General features: G+C 38.4%; 2 protein-coding genes across 3 annotated transcripts; one reads left to right on the top strand and one right to left on the bottom strand.

Moving 5' to 3' along the window:
* Positions 1-423: 423 nt before the first annotated feature.
* On the bottom strand, positions 424-10,417 carry PIH1D2 (PIH1 domain containing 2). Its single transcript, XM_072427261.1, has 6 exons — positions 10,172-10,417; positions 7,620-7,838; positions 6,869-6,992; positions 6,120-6,353; positions 4,323-4,609; positions 424-2,080 (listed from the first exon to the last, which is right to left on the bottom strand). The coding sequence occupies exons 2-6, from the start codon at positions 7,800-7,802 to the stop codon at positions 1,916-1,918; spliced, it is 993 nt and encodes a 330-aa protein (XP_072283362.1). The 5' UTR covers positions 7,803-7,838; positions 10,172-10,417; the 3' UTR covers positions 424-1,915.
* On the top strand, positions 10,377-19,400 carry NKAPD1 (NKAP domain containing 1). Of its 2 annotated transcripts, none has more exons than XM_072427260.1 (7): positions 10,377-10,465; positions 11,410-11,486; positions 14,302-14,399; positions 14,563-14,616; positions 16,222-16,374; positions 16,863-16,916; positions 18,192-19,400. In XM_072427260.1, exons 2-7 carry the CDS (start codon positions 11,418-11,420, stop codon positions 18,697-18,699), a joined length of 936 nt encoding a protein of 311 aa, XP_072283361.1. In that variant the 5' UTR covers positions 10,377-10,465; positions 11,410-11,417; the 3' UTR covers positions 18,700-19,400. The 2 variants fall into 2 exon arrangements, with proteins under 2 accessions (XP_072283361.1, XP_072283360.1); XM_072427259.1 differs by lacking the exon at positions 10,377-10,465 and adding an exon at positions 10,539-10,892.
* The last annotated feature ends 20 nt before the right edge of the window (positions 19,401-19,420 follow it).

Genomic DNA, 19,420 nt, shown 5'->3' with positions numbered 1-19,420 from the left:
CGCTCGCAGTTCTTACTGTAACTTTGGGGTTGATTTTTACTAAAAGTGTTTGGCGCTATTCACTTAGCAAAGTTTACTTAGCTTTGTGAATGAGGTGAAGCTTTGCAATTATGTGCAAGCAAAATATATATTTTTTTTGTTTTGTATTTTCTTGCACATGATTCGGATTCTTTGCAGAGTGAATTTTCACCAGATTCACTAAGCTGGAAGGATAACCCTTGTCTGAACAGCTTGACATCCAGTACATACCTATTTTAAACATCTCAAAAAATAATGGAAAATCTAGCCTCAATTACAGGTTTACAGACACTTAAATAATCCCAGGTTCTACAGAATTCGATGACAATTAGAATGCTGTTCCACAGCTAGTTCAATTTAATGCAATAAATCCTCTCTGAGATTGGACCAATCCAAATTTACAAATTGTTCACAACAAACACTTTATTATTATTAAACAGGATTTATATAGCGTCAACATATTACGCAGCGCTGTACATTTAATAGGGGTTGCAAATCACAGACTAATACAGACAGTGATACAGGAGGAGAGGACCCTGCCCCGAAGAGCTTACAATCTAGGAGGTGGGGGAATTAACACACAATAGGAGGGGGATATGTAGTGGTGGGACGTAGTGATGGTTTCAAAAGACAAGAAGGTGGGTAGCCAAGTTTAAAAAAATGGGTTTTGAGCACTCTTTTAAATGAGCAGAAAGTAGGAGCAAGCCGAATAGGACGAGGAAGACCATTCCAGAGAGTTGGGGCAGCTCTAGAGAAGTCTTGTAACCGTGCCCGTGAACATTCAAAATGTTTTAAGGTCTCTTAAATTACATTGATAAATAATGTTCTGACATTATGGCAGAAATATTGATTAGAACAGTCTGCAAACAAAATTCTAAATTTAATACAGGAATTGTAAATACAGCTATGTACAAATGCTAAATGGTTGTCACCCAAGATGATCACAATCCATCATGTGTACAGTGGTTGGCCCTGATGTCATTATGGAGCCACAGGAAAGCCAAATGTCCCTGTGAGGACAAGGTAATCTTTAGTTCTGTATTCATTAATGAACATTTATAAAGTGAAAAAAAACCTAAAAACTGGTATATCTGCATGGTAATTAAATGTTCAGTTTGCAATTTTTTACCAAATTATTAAAATGTGGTGTTGTGGTATCTATATTATGACATTAAACTACATGAAAACATTTTTTTTTCTGTTTTAGATATCGTAGGAAAGGGCGAATGCCTGGTCAGATTATTTTTTTATATAACAGTAATATATATCTGTTCACCATTAGGGAAGTTTCCTTTCATTTTGTATCACAGGGTCACAACCAGGAATAAAAAGGAGACCTCTCCAAAGTGAGGGGAACACCTTTAGACAGGTGTCCCAATTGGAAGATTTCCATTCACCGCCTGTTCTATTATTCACAACTTTTATCATAATGAGTCCATCACTTTCTGTATCAGAGACTTTGGTCACCAACTAATAGAGGGGTAATTCTTTTCAGCAGGGGCACAGACAGCAAAATATCCAAAACCAAGAATTTATTTTGGCTTTGCATACCATTTAGGAAAAGATATAAAGAAAACAGACTAAGCATATTAGCATTGTGTAGTTCCCTTTAATAAATAAATGAGGCAGCATGGTGGCTCAGTGGTTAGCACTCGGCTGTGATGCACAGGACATAAATATCTTATATAACCTATATAAAACTTTAGAAAAAAAAAATATTTATCATTTTTATTCTTGACCTAATACAACTTGCTCTGTCTTACACACACATTTACCTCTAGTTGACACTTAGGGTGAAAAAAATGTGCAAACCAAAAAATGTCACAGCTTTGTTACCCTACATTTGGGGATTACACTGCCAATACTATACACTGGGTGGCACTTGAAGATCACCAAGTCATATGGTTTGATGCTTTGCTGCAGGGCTGTCTGCAACCGACATAGTCACAGTCAAAGTATTATTTACTCTGTTGTACTTCGCAGTGGTTGAATCCTCGTTGACCAATAAAGGAAGATCTAAGCACAGTCTGTACTTTCCAGGGACTTCAAGCATTATATCATCCTGAAACACAAAGAGAAGGAATATTTGTATTCTGGTGTGGGGTTTTGTTTAAGAATTGAAGGGGTCTCTGTCACAAAATATTGTAAAGAATTTTCATCCTCATTGGAGATTTATGGATACTTACCATATGATGTGATCACCAAGCAGAGGCAGCACTGCTGTTGTATGGTAACATTTTCTCAGGATAGTGAATATCCGCTGTATATCTTATTTATAAAGCCAAACTTTTTAAACACTAACCAGATAAAACAATCTGCTTAAGCACTGATGAGCATAAAAAATGTATTTTTTTTCTTTAAAATACTGTTTTCTCCTCTTTCATTTTTAGCTCTGCTGAGCTTCTCCAGACTCTTTCAACCTCATCCTGTCTACATGTATCTACTTAAGACTCTTGCTCACATAATTGCTGTAGACCAGCTTCTTGCCAGTTACAATAGTGGAGCATGCCTGTGCAGTATGTGTTAGCATTGCTGCTTTGAGGCTCCATCAGGGAAGTATGTGACAGAGCAGCAATGCAAGAGCACAACTTCAGGGCAGGGTCCTCTCCTCCTGTGTCACTGTTGTTTTTTGTCTGTCATTTGCAACCCCTATTTAATGTACAGAGCTGCGTAATATGTTGGCACTATATACGTCCTGTTTAATAATGATATTATTAAAAACTGGAAACAAGGACAGAGCACAGTCACCCTGTAACAGTTGGTCCAATTTAGTTCCCAGGTGTACACTCTGACAATTAAAATGGTTTTCCTCTTTTCCCCCGTTTAGATTTTTTTATTTATTTATAACGTAAAAAAAATCTGTAGACTCAGTATTTTAAAAACAAACTTCACTTTACTCCCCTTTCCCAGCAGCATAAACTACACATCTTTCTCTCTGTGGGTGCTCCATTCAGCTACCTCAAAAACAAACACTACCAGGTATAATGGAAATGAAGAATTAGGAATGAATATACAGATTTATGAGAATGCCTGCACCACACGTTTTTTATCTGACAGGTCCACTTTAATGTTATTTAGGTGTAGTCTACATGGACTGTTTCTCAGCGTTTACCCCGAGTGTGTAAATATCCATGTTTGAAATTCCCATGGACTCCAATAGGCCAGTCTACACTGGAAGGTTTGTTGGAAGCACATTTCTGAGCTTTTAAGAGAACGCGCCTTTCTGAAATCAATGGAGGTGTTTTAATGCATTTATAAATGACTTAAAACATCATTATAAGTCTCCACTGATGTCAATGAAGTTTTTTGCATTGGTCAGTATTTTAATGCCTATAAAAGCTTTAATTGAAAACAATAGATGCTTTTACAAGCGTTACAAATGCATATAATATTTTAGAAATGCCTCTATTGGTTTTAATAGTAGCGTTACGGGCATTTCTAAGCATTTTATTTTTGATTAGCAAGACTTATTTGGAATAAGGAGGCTCCCTTTAATAAGGGGACCCCCCCAGATGTCCACTCCCCTACCCGGGAGAATGAGTACAGGGGTACTGTATACCTTACCCATTCCCTGAAGGGATTATATATACCTAAAAAATAAGACCAGACTTTAATGTGAAAGTTTTGTTTGTTTTTTTATTATATGCATGGTATTTCATGTTAAGTGTCCTCATTTACCTCTAGTGCTGATTGGCTGAACCCCTGATGACTCTTGAGGCTTCATCAGTGTTTTCCTTTTCTCAGCCAATCAAGGGAGAGGTTGTATGGGGAGACTGCTCCAAGCAGCCCTAGCGGAGCATGTGTTCTTCCCAAGTGGGTGCAGAACACATGCAAATGCTTCAGTAGTGCGAGCAGTGTCCCCATACAACCTCTCCCTCTATTGACTGAAATTTTAACGCTAATTTTAACCTTAGTGTACTAAGTTCATGTGGACTCAGCCTAAGGCTATGTACACACGTCAAATATTTCTCGTCCGATTATCGCTTCAGGGCTAGTATTGGGCGAGAATGTGACGTGTGTACAGCATTCATCCGTCGACATTCATGAATCTGTCCATGAATAGCAAACTACTACAATACAAGTGAAGGGAAGAGAGCGCAACGGGTGCCGCTTGCTCGTTCTCCCCCCTCCCCTCTCCTTTCTCTCGTTGTATGTACAGCGCTTTTTCATGCATCTTTGAGTCTTTGTCATCTAACGTGTACACAGCCTTTAAGATAAGAAAACATTTAAGCTACATTGCATTCTTCTATTAGTACAACACAATGATGTTGATAAATTATATGCATACAAATTTTTAATGGTACCTTAGATACTCTCAAATCACATTGAGAAACAGAGCAAACTCCATGTAATGTAACCGTCAGTGTTACTTTCTGTGGTTTCCCAGACTGGTCGTTAACAACGGACAGCTCATGTCGTGGAGTAGCGAGCAGATCTTCCTCCTTCAGCTCTGTACTGGAGATCACCTCTATCAGACCTGCTTTTACAGTCTTGGGATTACTCTCTATTAGTTGTATGTGTGGGTTCAGTTCTTCTTTCTCTTCTTTAACTGAAATGGTTTTTAACTGTTCCAGTAATGTCATATCAACAGCTAAAAAGAAGAAAATAATACGGATATTAATCATCTCCTGTATATAATACTGATAGTTAGCACTTGACTTCACCTATCCACATCATTTTTTTTTTAAGCTGGGTGGAAATAAATAGTAGGTGGTAGAAATCTCTGTATTGTGACCCAACTCATCAGTAACCACCCAAAAACAGCTGGATGGTTGCTGAAAAGTGCCGGGTACTGCGCCCAGCTAAAAGGGGCTAAGGAAAACACTGTGTTAGGATTAGTATAAAGTAAAGCATGTGTCTCTTCTGCGTAAGACATATGCTACTCACATTTTTCTTGGTTTTGTGAAGAACTCTTGGTTTTGTTGAGAACTGTTTGACAGTCTCCAACACTTGGACAACTTAATATTATAAAATATGAGTTAGGGTTTTGTTTACTTATCAGTTTTTCATACCTATAGAGGATAATGCTTTCAATGGAGTTTCACTGTGTTACTGGAAATTCTGCCTTCAATAGGAATTTCTCTTCCTTCCTTCTCTACTTCCCACATCTTCCTCTCTATTGCCCAATTAGATTGTAAGAAATACCCAGTGCAACACCCAATTATTTACACCCTCCAATCAGATGCAACCATCTTTCCACGTCCACCAGCCCCTGAAGATATCTTCTTTGCCCTGCTCCTCCATGTCCCCAGAGATCTTACACTTGCTTAGAGGAAAGGCTGCAGGTGGCGGAGAGGAGTACAACAGCAGTTGCCCACTCCTGTGGTAGAAACTAGCACATTGACCAGCTCAGATATATGTGGTCTATGAACATAGGATCTCTGATCAGACCAGGCAGATTAAGAAATAATTGTATAAGTAAATTAACTTTTCCAGAGGACCTATTGTTCAAGTTTTTTTTTCCAGTCAACTGCTATTGTTGCCCCACCAGTATATTTATGAAATGGCCTTAAAAGCCCTTCTATATTCACTTCCTTTTTTCACTTCCCAATTTTTTGCTGGAAAATGAATTTTAAGGAAATTCTAGCCTAGAAATATTAATTTTAATGAAAGTATATCTAAACTCAAGAATCTAAAATCAATATGTTGCTTCCCATGTGTATAAAATGTGAATGTTTTTCATCTATTGGTACTGCTTTTAAAAAAATCTATACTAGCAAGGCGAATCCATGGACATTTCTTTTTTTATGGTCACAATGCTTACTTAAGTTACCTGTAGAGTTATCAACCTTTCAAGCAAACTACAAACATTGATGTAATTCACAGTGTGCTGTAGATTCTGATGTAAAAATGTTCAGTTGGAGGGGTACCTGCATCCATAGAAATTCCCTACAAAGTGTCTACAGGATGTGCACTGCACAAAGAAGGGAAACATGAAATAACATTCTATTTTGCAAACAGTGCTCTACAAAACGAATTTTTTGAGAGCCAAGTTTCACATTAAATCACTTTTCCAACATGCATTATTCATTTCAAGCTATAAGATTTCTTCTCTTCAGAGCAAAACAAAAATATTTACATGCAAAAATGATGACACTTACTGTTTTCTGATCTCGATTTTGTCCTTTCTGGCTTTTTCGGTTTACCTTCTAAATTGTTTCTTAGAGCCTGTAAAGTACCTTTTTGTCTGAATGGTGCAATATGATAAGAATGGCAAAGGGTGACTTTGTTTTGCTGTTCAATGTATTTCATTGCTAGGCGGATGAGCTGATCTTGTTCTACCTGATCTCCGTCAGCTTTCTTTAGTACAGCTGGGCTGTATGCAATGTCAATAACTAGAAGAAAGAACATTTTTGATGCATCAGTATTTTGATGCATCAGTATCAGTAAGACCAATCCAGGAAGCGTTTTGTAGTTAATATAGCTGGACAAGGTTGAAAAAACTTAAAACACTTGAAACTTTTTTCATACACCAACCTTAAAACCTTAGAACTTTATCACTATGTTCACAACTCACAGTACATTAGTGTGGTGGTCAGTGGTATACCCAGCAATACCCAGGGGCTGAATGAGCTCTGATGCATTAGGTATGTCATCCCAGCCCAGCCAATCAAGATGACCAATGGTCAGAATTAAGAAGAAAGGAAGGAATAAGAAGACCAGGTGATGGAAGAAGACCCGGTGGTAGTTCTGCTTTAATATTACAGAATACAAAGACATCCTTTTGGAGGACTGCTTTCACTTGCTTTAACTGGTGGTTGGATTTTACTTTTCACAATTACAATTTTCTTTTGATTCTGTTACCAGTAAATCCCTTACATAAATACATGAAGAATTAGGACTGACTCACCTGTACCTTCAGAAGTATCTTCTAATTTACCAGCAATTAAAGGCACAGGATGTGAGTCAGACTGAGGTGCAGGTACTCTTTTCCATTCACATATATTAATAAATAGCATCTTCTCTTCTGGATACTGAAAAAAAAACATTATATATAAATAGACATACACACACTCACATATCCCAAGATTTTATTCAAAATTAACATTAGTATGTTGATAAGGGTGGAAAGAGGAACCAAGGAGGGCAAAATATAGGGGATAAAACTTCATCTTTACTTATGTATGTGGGAAAATGTACCACAGCAGCCTCCTATAGTTTACACTTATCTCTCCAGCTGCTGTGTTAAAACTTTGCTCTGCCGAACAGCTTCAAGTGCCTATACTATTTGACATATACAGGTGTGTCCCACAATGGCTTCTGTGGTTTCTCTTGTGGATGTCTTTGTCACTCCTACCTTCTGTAATAATGTAGAGGTCAACATAAGAAACCACAACACCCAGCTGAGGACAAGTTATCTGATTTCCCAGATAAGAGCAGCACACAGAGCTGTACAAGACAAACAAGATCCAACACAGGGGTAGGTATAACGCTTCTATGTTACAGGAGGCTGCAGCTATGATCCCACTTGGGGACAGGTTTGCTTGAGGTTAGCAACAACTGATTTCCTTACCCCCTCCCTTTAAAAAAAATCAGTCTGGACATACAGGTAATATCACAAGAAAACATAAAAAAAGTACTATGCACATTATTTATCTTACCAATATTTTAGTTTGCACACACAAGAATGGCTCTGGAGGCTTCATGAAGTCTTTCCCATCCTTCATATGACGCTGTATGAACTTCTGATAACTTTCAGGGCTGCTTTCAGCCATATCATCCAACATGCTCCAGAACTGGTTGACCTGGGCTAACAGCTCGTTTGGTGTGATTTTGCTGTTCATCTTGGCCACGTGTGGATCTTAGCACCTTAAACCACTCTGTAGAACAAATGTAATTGATTAAAAATGCAAGAACACACAATGGTAACCATAATACCTAATAATTTACTGCTGTCTTAAACGTTTACAACACAACAGGATGTTTTTGTAATCATTAAGTCATAGTACTTAGAAAGATGTTCAAATGTGTTTAAAGGAAATTTATCTTCAGAATAAACAGTGCAAAATGGCAAAAATTGGTGATATAAAGAACCACAAGATAACAGTAAATATAACTGCCATTGAAACCTCTTCCTCTGTAGCTGAGGTGCCTCTTACCTTGAAGATTGCACAATATGCAAATCTCGACCTTGCAAATTTGATCATGCAATGTGTCATGTACTGCTCATCCAACACTAAAATATGGATTACGCAAAGAGGACACGGCAATAATTTTATATACACAGCGCCTTAAGGAAAGTTGCATTAGTCTATAAATGTAGTTGCGGCAATTTTTGTAATGAATGCATCATTTTATTAGGTCACAGTAAACGCAAACAGAAACAAAGAAAAAACAAGAAATACAGTAAAAGAGTTTAACATACTTAAAATATATTTAAAGCGCATAACCCTATGGGAATATTGCAGTTGAAATAAATGATCTGGTCAGGATAGCTTGACAAAGCAAGCCATGACATCAAAATAGATGAAATACTTCTTGTGCCTCTGAACACAACTTAGATCCTAAAAAATGGTTCCACTAAAGACTGCTATGCAATCAACACTTCCGGAAGTGGCAAATACCATGGTCCCCCACAATTCTCACTGACATCTGTGTCATTACAGGATTTTCCACCTATTGTGATTCTGGTGACAACTGTAACATTTTTACTTTCCCTTTGATTTTTGTGCTGGTGACAACAGGACGAATGGAGTGAATATCCATAACAGGGACACAGACAGCATGATAAAAAAAAAGTAGTGCGGCCCTGGATTGTTTATGCTGGTTGCTATTCTGGTCTGCTGTAGGAATTCACTTTTCAGTTACTTTCTAGAAAGAAAAAAACATGGGTCACATTCAATCACCAATGGGCGCAAGAAAGTGCCATACGAATCGTGTGCAGACCTAAAGTGTCAGTGAAGGTTCTCATTTATCCAGACCATTGTATATCTAGTATTACTTAGACATATTCAACTGGCCTTCTTCTTGTAATGTTGAAGACGTTTCACAGCTCTTCAAGCTGCTTCATCAGTTCATGTATATGTAGGTGATTTCTGTAATCAGCAGATTTCTTATGCTTGTGTGCAGGGCGGAGGCTTAAAGGGGGTAGGGGTGATTTGCATTACTTGCAGAAGAAATCTTTTGCTAAACACAGCTGAGGTTGTGGGTGATCTTAGGAGCCGAGCTGATCTCTCACATCTTGTAACTTAATGACCAAGACAAATCAAATTCTGCAGCTGCTGCTTGTTTTTGCATATCAAATCACAGCTTGCTCCAGAAGTTTATGATTGTTTAGGCTTAATAAAGTTGTGATTGACTCACAGTGAGTATTTTATACATTATATAATTATATGTTGAGACAAACATCTGTCCTAATTGCATTTATTAAAATAATGTACCTGTTCCAACTTACATACAAATACAACCTAAGAACAAACCTAGGGTCCCTATCTCATATGTAACCAGGGGACTACCTGTATTGCCATTCAGGTTTCAGGTTATACACCCCAAAAATATTGCCAGTATGTCTGTAAAGATTCTCATTTATCCCGGGCATTCTATATCTGGTAGAAGTTTGTCACCTTCTTGTAATAGTCAAGATGTTTTTCAGCCTTCCAAGCTGCTTTATCAGTTTTTAGCAATGTTAATGGCTGCAAAGTCTCTTCATCCAGGTAATTGTGACTACTACTAGGAGGACCAGATATGTCTTATTAGAAATCATGGTCTGTAAATAAAAATTCCAAAACTTTCTTAGATTTTAAAAGGTCCCTCTTCATCAGGATCTGCAAATGCTGAAGAAAAAAACCATAAACATACTAATGGACCTGGAGTGATTACTCTGCGGGATGTCTCCAGATTTACGAGTACGGTATGTGTTTTTGTTTTAACATTTTCAAAGCCCTGATGAAGGGACCCTCGGAGTCACAAACCGAGATGGTGTTCTATGGAATGTGACCATCATATTTTATATATAAAACACTATTTATGGATTTCACAACATCGTGGCAGCCACCTTTCTCCTTGCACCATCAGCAGCAAAAATCTGACTAAGACAGTTTTAGTTTCATATAGTCAGCAATCCTGTGTAAAAAGTCCATAAAAATAAATGGCTTATGACACCAGAAAAAAAAGAATTTTATTGTACATTAGGCAAAACCTGCACAATACTAACCTTTGCTAACAGGGACAATCCTCCAGAGTCTGTGAACCCCTTTAGAAAGTCTGTAGAAGTGAGTCGAGGGCTGAGAGTAGCTGGCAGGATGCGGCAAGGTAACACGTGTTCTGGGATACAATTTGCAGCTCGCTTGTCTTTTTTCAAAACAAACGCGGTTACTATGGCAACTTTCGAGCGGTGCAGCACTGAATTGCTTCCCTCCCGATTCCCCCCACAGGCGTTCCGCTTAATGCCACAAAGTCAGTGTAGATGTATTTCCGGGAAGAAAGGGAAGCGAAGATACGGTGCAAGGTAAGTTTGCTCGGCCTGCCTGGAGAGGGAGAGTGGAGGGGCATAATGGGCACAATGAGCACATGGTGCCTGCTCTCCGAGAATGCCACCATAGGCTGGCTCGTCCTGGGGACGGGGCTGTGAAAATGGCGTTTTTTATAATTATTATTTATTTATTATTATTTTATATTTATAATAGGACAGCACTATTGGTTATCCACTATCTGGATCAATTGGCGCTGCACTCTGGCATGGAGGGGAATATTCTTATAATAAATGTGTCCAGAGGTGCACAGACAGGGATCATATCAGCTACAAATTTGGACAGGATAGATGGAGCAGCATTACTATGGAAGCTGCAAGGCTAGGCCTTTCCATGTGGGAAAATGGCACAGCGGTGGGTCATCATGGAAAGGGCAATCGGGCGAATGTGGAAAGGGGCACACAGGTGGGTCAGCATCGAGCTTGAAGGTGCACACTGGCGGGCGAGCAAGGGAAGGGGTGTGCTGGCGGGCAAACATGGGAGGGGCACCCTGGCTGGTGAGCATGGGAAGGTGCATGCCAGTGGGTCAGCATCGAGCTTGAAGGTGCACGCTAGCAGGTGAGTAAGGGAAGGGGTGCGCTAGTGGGTCAGCAATAGGCTTGAAGGTGCACACTGGTGGGCAAGCAAAGGAAGGGGCATGCTGGCGGGCGAGTGTGGGAAGGGGCACGCTGGAGGGTGACAGTGGATATGGGCACACTGGTGGGGCACGAGGGCGAGCGTAAGAAGGGGCACGCTGGCGTGCGAGCGTAAAAAGGGGTGCTCAAAGCGTCGTGCACGTTGCTGGGTCGCACTCAGTGTCATGTTATATGTTATCTGCACAGGCAGACTGGTTTTGGATGGAGCACACTTGTAGGTTCCTAAGTGTACTTTAAGTGCAAAGATGTAAGTTGTAATCTGAAATTTTGTTCTGTTCATGTTATAGGTTTTAAGATGTCCCGTGTTCCTCTTGGAAAAGTCCTACTTAGAAATGTCATACGACACACAGATGCCCACAATAAGGTAAAAATAAATGTTTTGATTACTGCATTTTTCAATTGCATTTTGTACAATGCTATACCAAATAGACCGATGATAACAGCCACCATCTTACAAGTCAGAAGAAAATGTGTGAGTGCACATGACTTACAGATGACGTGGTAATAAAAGCAGTAATCAAAGTAAAGTAGCCAATACATTTGAAGGATAATTGCGCTTCCTCTATTGGAGCTAAAAAACACAAAAGGTAAAAGAAGTTATATAGAAATAAACATAATCGCAGTGGTGCATTGCTAAAATATTCAACTTTTTAAGATGCATCATTACATACCGGTAAAAAAATTATAAGCTCTATTTATTTAACGGGGAATCAGACATTTCCTCAAACATTAGTGGACCACTATATGCACTAACTCTGAACCACGCATGCACGGGGAGCCGTGTGTCACTCAAAGTGGAAGAAATTGTCCCCAGATTGACATCCTAATGACAGACACAACCGGCCTACCGCTCTGAGCCTATAATCTGTACGGAAAACATGGTCCACGGCTCTGGCCGGTGTGCCCCCCCCCCCCATTAGGATCCTTCCGACTCTGCTGTGGGGGTACACTGGCCAGAGCCGCGGACCACCAAACTTTTCTCGCAGACCATCGGTTGGCGACCACTGATCCAGGTCCATGTTTTTCAATGGCAGTAACTGATTTCCACTAGTGGAATGTCAGATTCCCTGTTTTATAAATGGAGCCCTTTATTGAAATTATAAATTATACTGTAACCTGAAAATAAATGTTTTGTATATTTAGTGTACCACCATCCATAAAAAATATACATATTACCAAGCAACTGACAGTATCGTAGTATGTGAAAGAAAATTACAGTGGGGTCTATTTATAAAGTCAGTCTGACTTTATAACTGTAACAATCCCCCAGTCCATGTGTTTCAATGGTAGTAATTATCTCTCTACCAGGGAATGTTTCAGTGAATGTCAAATTCGCTGCTTTATAAATAAACACCAATATGTCAAACAATAGAATAGTTGAGGTAAAGGAGTGTGTGCAGATAAAATACTTCTGAAGATGAATAAAAAAAAGATTTCCATTAGGTGGTTAACCAGTGCGGCTTTTGTGATTCTGAAGAAACCTTTCTAAAAACAGCTTCCTGGAACACCTGATTTTTATTTTCCAAAGAAATCTTTGATTTTTTTTTTTTATTTTTAATAGAGGTGCAAATATAAACTGATACCTACAGGATCTGTTTAATTAAACCTTTGTCATTACCCAGTAAAGTGTAAAATAAAATGCGTGTGGTGTTTACTGTCTCTGTGAACCATCTGCAGCATCTTTACTCACTTTTATAGAGCTGTCACAAACAGCATTTCACCTCCCCTGGGGACTGAATAAGAAAGGACTTGAGATACTATATAGAACAGAACAGAGTACTGGTGTACCTTAGCAGGGAATTACTGGCAAGTAAATCAGTAAAAACACAATATTTTTAATTTGGTGTACAATACAAATATTAAACATTCCATGTACATTGATAAATACATAAGGCCCCAGACATTAAACAATATATAAAATAAAATACTATCAAATGTTTTAGTAAGTACCAACGCGTTTCGAGTATACAATCACTTCTTCAGGGGATTTTTAATAGTTTAATAACATATGTAAGTACAAATATCCAGAAACCAAATTAGTGACCAAATCCAGCTAGGTCCAAAGATGTCCTAAAGCGTGGCGTCATAGGGGGTGCTAGGTTACTGTCAAGGGGAAAGATGGTGCTTCCAGAGTGAAATGACCATCACTTTTAGATGAACATGTTCCTCATATGAAGACATACTTTACTCAGTGGCATCCAAACAATACACTGCTTACCCATGTGTCACCTCATGCTATAATTGAAATGACACAGTGCTGATTCTGGCAAACATGAGGAGCTTCCTAACTGCATTGTAAGGACAAGGAATATGTGTTGTCATGGCCAAGATTGAGTCTAATGAGACTAGCATGTTCAAATCTAAGAAGCCTGAACAATCACAGAGACAAGGGACCTCATTTGGAAAGAAATAAAGCTGCAGTGAAGCTGTGCTCTAGATCTGGAATGGGCTAGCAACTAAATAGATATCTTACATTGTGTTAGGCATATGAGGCCATCATGTCAGTGATAAAGCTGTCAGGAAACATATTACTTGCCCTTTGCACATGTTGGTGAGGATGTTTTGGGATGCAAAGTGGGGTCTTTCCGATGCAGAATCTCCTTTATAAAAGTAGGAAATTCTTTACAAGACATAGTAATTCCTACTATATATGGCTCAATTGGAATAAATACATTTGCAGGAAGCATCAAGATGTAAAGATAAAAGATACCATTTTTGTACCAATGTAACTTTTATTGCTATTGTATTTTATTTACTAGAAAAAGGGAACTGGTTTTGTTGCATATTACTACAATTTAAAAAATGTTAACTTTGTGTATGTAGCTTTATGGAGGAACTGTTAAAGTGGACATTCCAGCAGACCTTACAGTCAATCTTTAAAATGTAATCAAATGTACCAGCCATGTTGACAGTTTAAACCAGATTACAGCGCTGTGTAATATGTTGGCGCTATATAAATCCTGTTTAATAATAATAATTGGAAGGTCCATCCTTCCACCAGCCTCCTGTTTTGTTTGCTTGTTTGACCTTTGCACTTAAATGTCCAATTAAACTAAACAGAAGGTTGTTACAAGGCCATGAATGGTTAACTTGTTAGGTTGCTGTTATTTTAACTCATATTGGGACACAATAAAATGAAAGTGATATAGTTCTATCCATTTCACTTTTACTTTGAACAGATCCAGGAAGAAACAGAAATGTGGAAAGTCCGAGAACTGGAAAAACAGACTGAGACACACAGAACAAAGAGGAGAAGGGCATCTCCAGATCTGAATAGGTCAGCACTTATTACAGAGATTTCAACTTATACTTCAACTGTTATAAAAGATTTTTTGGGACTGCCATTACTAAGCTCTCTGATAATTCCTGTTTCCGCCTGTCATTCTGATGCTTTGGTGTCTTTCCACCATATACTAAAGTCCCTTGCCGTTCCCTTACAGATGGGATCATAATGGTTACAAGGAGCTGTACCCAGAGGAGTTCAGTGATAACAGGTAATATGTTTGTACTATTTTAGAACAGTAGCTGAAGCCAGTTCATTCCTTACTGCCCAGTTATTTATTCTGTCTGGGAAGGGGATCTGGTTCTGTAATCCACTGCATGTAGGAAACTACAACACACCGCCAATTTTCTTAGGGGAACAGGAGGTGTCCTAGCACACTTTGTCCTCTTACTCCTATAGATACAGTACAGTTGTCATCCTAGGATTTGATGTGTGTTACTGGCAGGTTTACTAGCTAATCCTTTACCTGATGATATTTGGTTTGCTGAAACAAACTTCTTTCCTAAGGTTTTTTACCTTGCATAAAAGGGTAGACAACCCTTTTAAATAAGGTGAAAAATACCTCTTTGGGGTAGGGGGGTTAAAATACAAAGGTACAGCCTCTCCCCCTTCTGTCTTGATTGTCGCAAATATAACAGCGTAGTCTACATAGGTCACACATCCTGGGAGGCGTCTGGCTGCTTTCTTCTGCGCATGCCACATCCTGGCAATCCTTTTTCCTATCTACGTTACCTGATCTTGCAACTGCGCAGTGCGAGATCAGGTGACATAGGAAGAAGAAAGAAGAAGGGAATGGTGGTGAAGCGCAGGGATGAAGGAATATATTAGGACAACGCGGGACCCAATCAAGTACAAATCCAGAAGGATTGACTGATTGTGAAGGTGTTTTTTTTTTTTCTTCCAAGTTTAATTTTGCTTTAAGATGTTTTGCCAGTAGTATTTCATTGTTCAGGGCAGACTAACTGATGGTGACAACAGTACATACCTGCACAGTGAGGACTGGTATGATTGCTCAATGTCTCCATCAGATGTGAAAGCATTAGAAAACAATTGGGGTAGAGGAACAGAACACTAACAGGAAGTGTTTATTCATAGATCTTTTTGGCAAGCTTACCAGTTATAAGTTTAATTAAAGGTGTAGATTTATGTAGATTGAAGGTGACTTTTCATGGTAAATTACCATAGTGAAGATTATATAAGTTTTTTGTAATTTGTTTTTTATCTGCTTTATAACTGTAGGTATATTTTTACTTTCAACCCACAAGTAGAACTCTGGGGTTCTAGTTATAAACAATTTGCATTTGTGCAGGGTGAACGTATCATTGTATTGTATAGGACTGGTAAACCATATCATCAATATAAATAAAGAATAAGAAATAGAATGTTCCCATGAAGATAAAAATCAAAGAATATGAAATTTCTTACTATTTGCACAATCGCCACCACTTTATACATTACAAAAATCATAAACACTTGATGAATAGATTTGCAAACGTCTGTATAAAGTGGTTTGTGATTTTTGTCAGCTGAAGCTCAAACTTCAGTTTATAAAACTGATTGTCTTTAGAGTGATTCCTTGCATTTTCTGTCTGCTTTGTTCAAAAGAACATGCCAAGCATCCTTCAGAGAAAGAACCTGAAAAAATCTCATAGTGTTTTGTGATCCCTGTGTGACCCCAATAGTTTATTTGCAAAACAATTTTGGGGGGTCATTTTGCAAAAAAGCAAATGTTAGAACATATATACTGAACAAACTTATAATGTCACCCAAAACCATTCCAGTTTTCCTTTAATGTCTTGTGTTCTGTTTTTATTAGAGGTCGTATGAGATCAGATGGGTTTGATGCCGGGGGTAATCGGGAGCCTGCAAAAGGTGGAGCTGCAGCTGCAGTGACTCTAAGACAAGATGCTCTAAGTGTGCGAGCCTGGAACAAGAAGTATTCTGAATGTGAGGCCAGCATTCCTGACAGGTAGGAAGACCTATATGTGTAGCGCCTGTGCCATGCTGTTTTCATTCACTATTGAATGTGAGAGGAAATCCTGTAATAGTGGAAGCAGAAAAAGTGGTCCATCAAGTCTGCCCTGTTGCTCCTTTTTGTTGCCCTTTGTGTATCCCAAGTCACCACCTTGATCACCACCTCTGCTGGAATTCTGTTTTAAGAATCCACTGCACTTTGCTTTCTAATGATTCATCTAAAATACCCTGCTTCTTGTTTGTGTTCCCAATTTAATATTCTTCTTCCTTCCTGAACCTTACCTATTCACTTAAAAGTCCCCAGTCGTGTCCTCCCTTTATTTAATTTTGTATAAGTGCAAATAATGAAATACCCCAGACCATTCTGTTATGTTTCATCACACAGACCTTGCACTATTTCGTTTTGTAGTTGTTGTCTATGTGTTTCACTGACTGAAGTAATATGTTTTACCTGCAAATTTGTAATTTTCTTGTTCCTTTCAGATGGGGCCATAGTGGGTATAAAGAATTGTACCCGGAAGAATTTGACACAGACAGGTGTGTATAAAAAACAAAAGTGAACATGTCAGAGGCTATACACTTAATTGTTTTGGATTTTCCTGTAAAGGGGGATATATAGTTTGCTGGGTTTTTTTCATTATTTTCTCACACACTTTCTCTGTGGAGGAGCCCTTTGGCCCACCCAGTCACTTATTTTTTACTGTACAAAACAAGGTTCTTCCCTCTGCATTTTTTTTTCTCTTGAGGGGTCTTGAGGTGGAATGGACAAGGCATGTCTGACTGGCCATGGACATGTGTGATAAAAAAGTGACCAGTTAAAGCAGAACTAAGGCCCCCTATGTTCCGTTGCAGGATTCCGCCATCTTCTTCCTTCTTTTTTACCTGGAAACGATATTTGGCATCTTGATTGGCCAGGTCATGATTATGTAAAGTTTATTCATTACTGGCTAGTGCAAGGAAACCTGGGACTGCCAGGTATCTTGGCAACCTGGTATGAGTAGCTTAGCATTTTTGACAGTTCACCAAAGCAGGCAGGTACATAATTTGTCCCTTTCTGCAGTAATGCCCTGTCTGATTTAACATTTTAGCAGGCAGGTACATAATTTGTCCCTTTTTTAGCTTAAGTTCCACTTTATGGTCTGTATGTACATTTGGTAGACACAACTGTTTCAAAACACTGCATCTGCTTCCACAACATCTGATTGTCCTGAAAAACAAAAAAAGAACAATGAAATGCGATAGTTCTGTGATAGTGTGTGATAGTTCTTTAAGTGAATTCCAGCAAACTGAATTATGATCTTGATTACTCCTACATCTCATTTGATTTTCCATAGACAAAAATTTGCTAATATTAGAGCTGTCAGCTGCCTTCAGCTGTGGTTCATGTTTGAGCTTGAGGTGCTCTTTAGTCCAGCAGAGAACTTGACAAGACTGACAGCAGGTTTTGGAATTTCAGTGCAGCAAAGGCAGTGTTGACAGCTGAAAGAGAAAGGAGATTTCTGGTGGGACCAACAGAGTTTTTTACTGTAATTGCATAGTTTTTGAAGGCATAAGCCATGAGAAAATGTATTGCATTGATGCATTTTTTTACATTTTGCATATAGTTTAGGTTTTAAGAGCTTGGAAAATGATGTGTTGTGTTGGAGAACAAAATACTTCTGTGTCCACCATTTAGAAAGTAAATAAGTGATTATTAGAATTAAATACTACAGAGTAAATGCTAACACTAACACCAAGCACAGTACAGAGAAAAATTCTGATTTAATATTGATTTTAATTTTGTTATTTATTAATTTATTGTTCCTTTTTTAGCGATCGTGAAGAAGCAGGAGATAAAGGGAAAGCTAATGAACAAGATAAGTCAAGACGCAAAAACCAAAAAGAACAAGAATCTCACAAACGGAAACGGTCAAAGAAGACTCACAAGAAAAAGCAAAAGAAGCGTTCACACAAAAAGCTAAAGAAAAGAAGAAAAGAGCAGGAGGAAAGTACAGAGTCTTCAAGTGAAAGCTCAGACGAATCAGAGGAAAAGCGAAAGAAGTCCAAACGGAAGAAGACAACACGGAAAAAGAGGTCAAAGAAACGGCCATCATCCTCTGGACAAGACAGCGACTCGTCAAGTGACGAGATGAGCAGTACAGAAGATTCTGAAATAGAAGAACGAAAAGAAAGATGGACTGAAAAATCCAGCAAGAAACATCGAAGTAGTCATAACAGATCAAAGTCCAAAAAAGACTCCGAAACAGTAACCAGGAAAGGTAGAAGGACCAACTGGAAAGTGGCCAAAGATAAAAGCTCTGAAAGCTCAGATGAGGACTAAATGTCTGCATATCATTGTAATTATGGTTTTATCGGCCTGAAATCACAGGCATAAAAAGTTTGTATATTTTCTTTTTTCAAATGTGCAATATTTTGTTCAAAATATATAGTACTATGGAAACTAATCTGGTCATGGTTGTTGTCCTTTAATTCTGAGGAATCCATGAAATATGAATATTTTGTAGGAAGTTAAAATAGGTATAGGACAAAAATGTATCCGTATATATATTGTGGGACTTTGCCATTGATGCACAGAGGAATTGTCCACTGCTGTGCTACTGTAGGCTCAGCACAGTTACAAAAGGGTCAGCTTAGATGCAGGAGTGTTTTAACAACATTGTTTTGTAATTCTTTTTGCATTTTCTCTAGAAAATGTTAATTGTACAGACAAATCTTATAGATGTGGAATCTGAAGCTTTGTGCATGAGATACTAGTACTAAATATTAAAAGCCTCTATGTCTTATGATTCAGTATTTTATCACCACTTTAACCATTTGTTCCTCCTTTCCTCAATACATGGCAATATAAAGCTTTGTAGTTATCGTCGGTCAGAAGCTTGTGATATTTTCAGGATTGATTACCTGTGTGATAGTCTTTTGTAAACTGACTTTTCAATACAATTGTAATGTTAATGAGTGTTAAAGTACTGGAAAACGTGGCAAAATTGTAAATATTGCAGTAAAATAATTTACACAGACAAATTGTTTACTGATGAAACCCC

The sequence above is a fragment of the Pyxicephalus adspersus genome, chromosome 11, assembly GCF_032062135.1.
Source record: "Pyxicephalus adspersus chromosome 11, UCB_Pads_2.0, whole genome shotgun sequence".
NCBI lineage: Eukaryota > Metazoa > Chordata > Amphibia > Anura > Pyxicephalidae > Pyxicephalus > Pyxicephalus adspersus.
The sequence above is the reverse complement of the archived record's forward strand: the minus strand, read 5'-3'. Positions and strand labels throughout refer to the sequence as shown.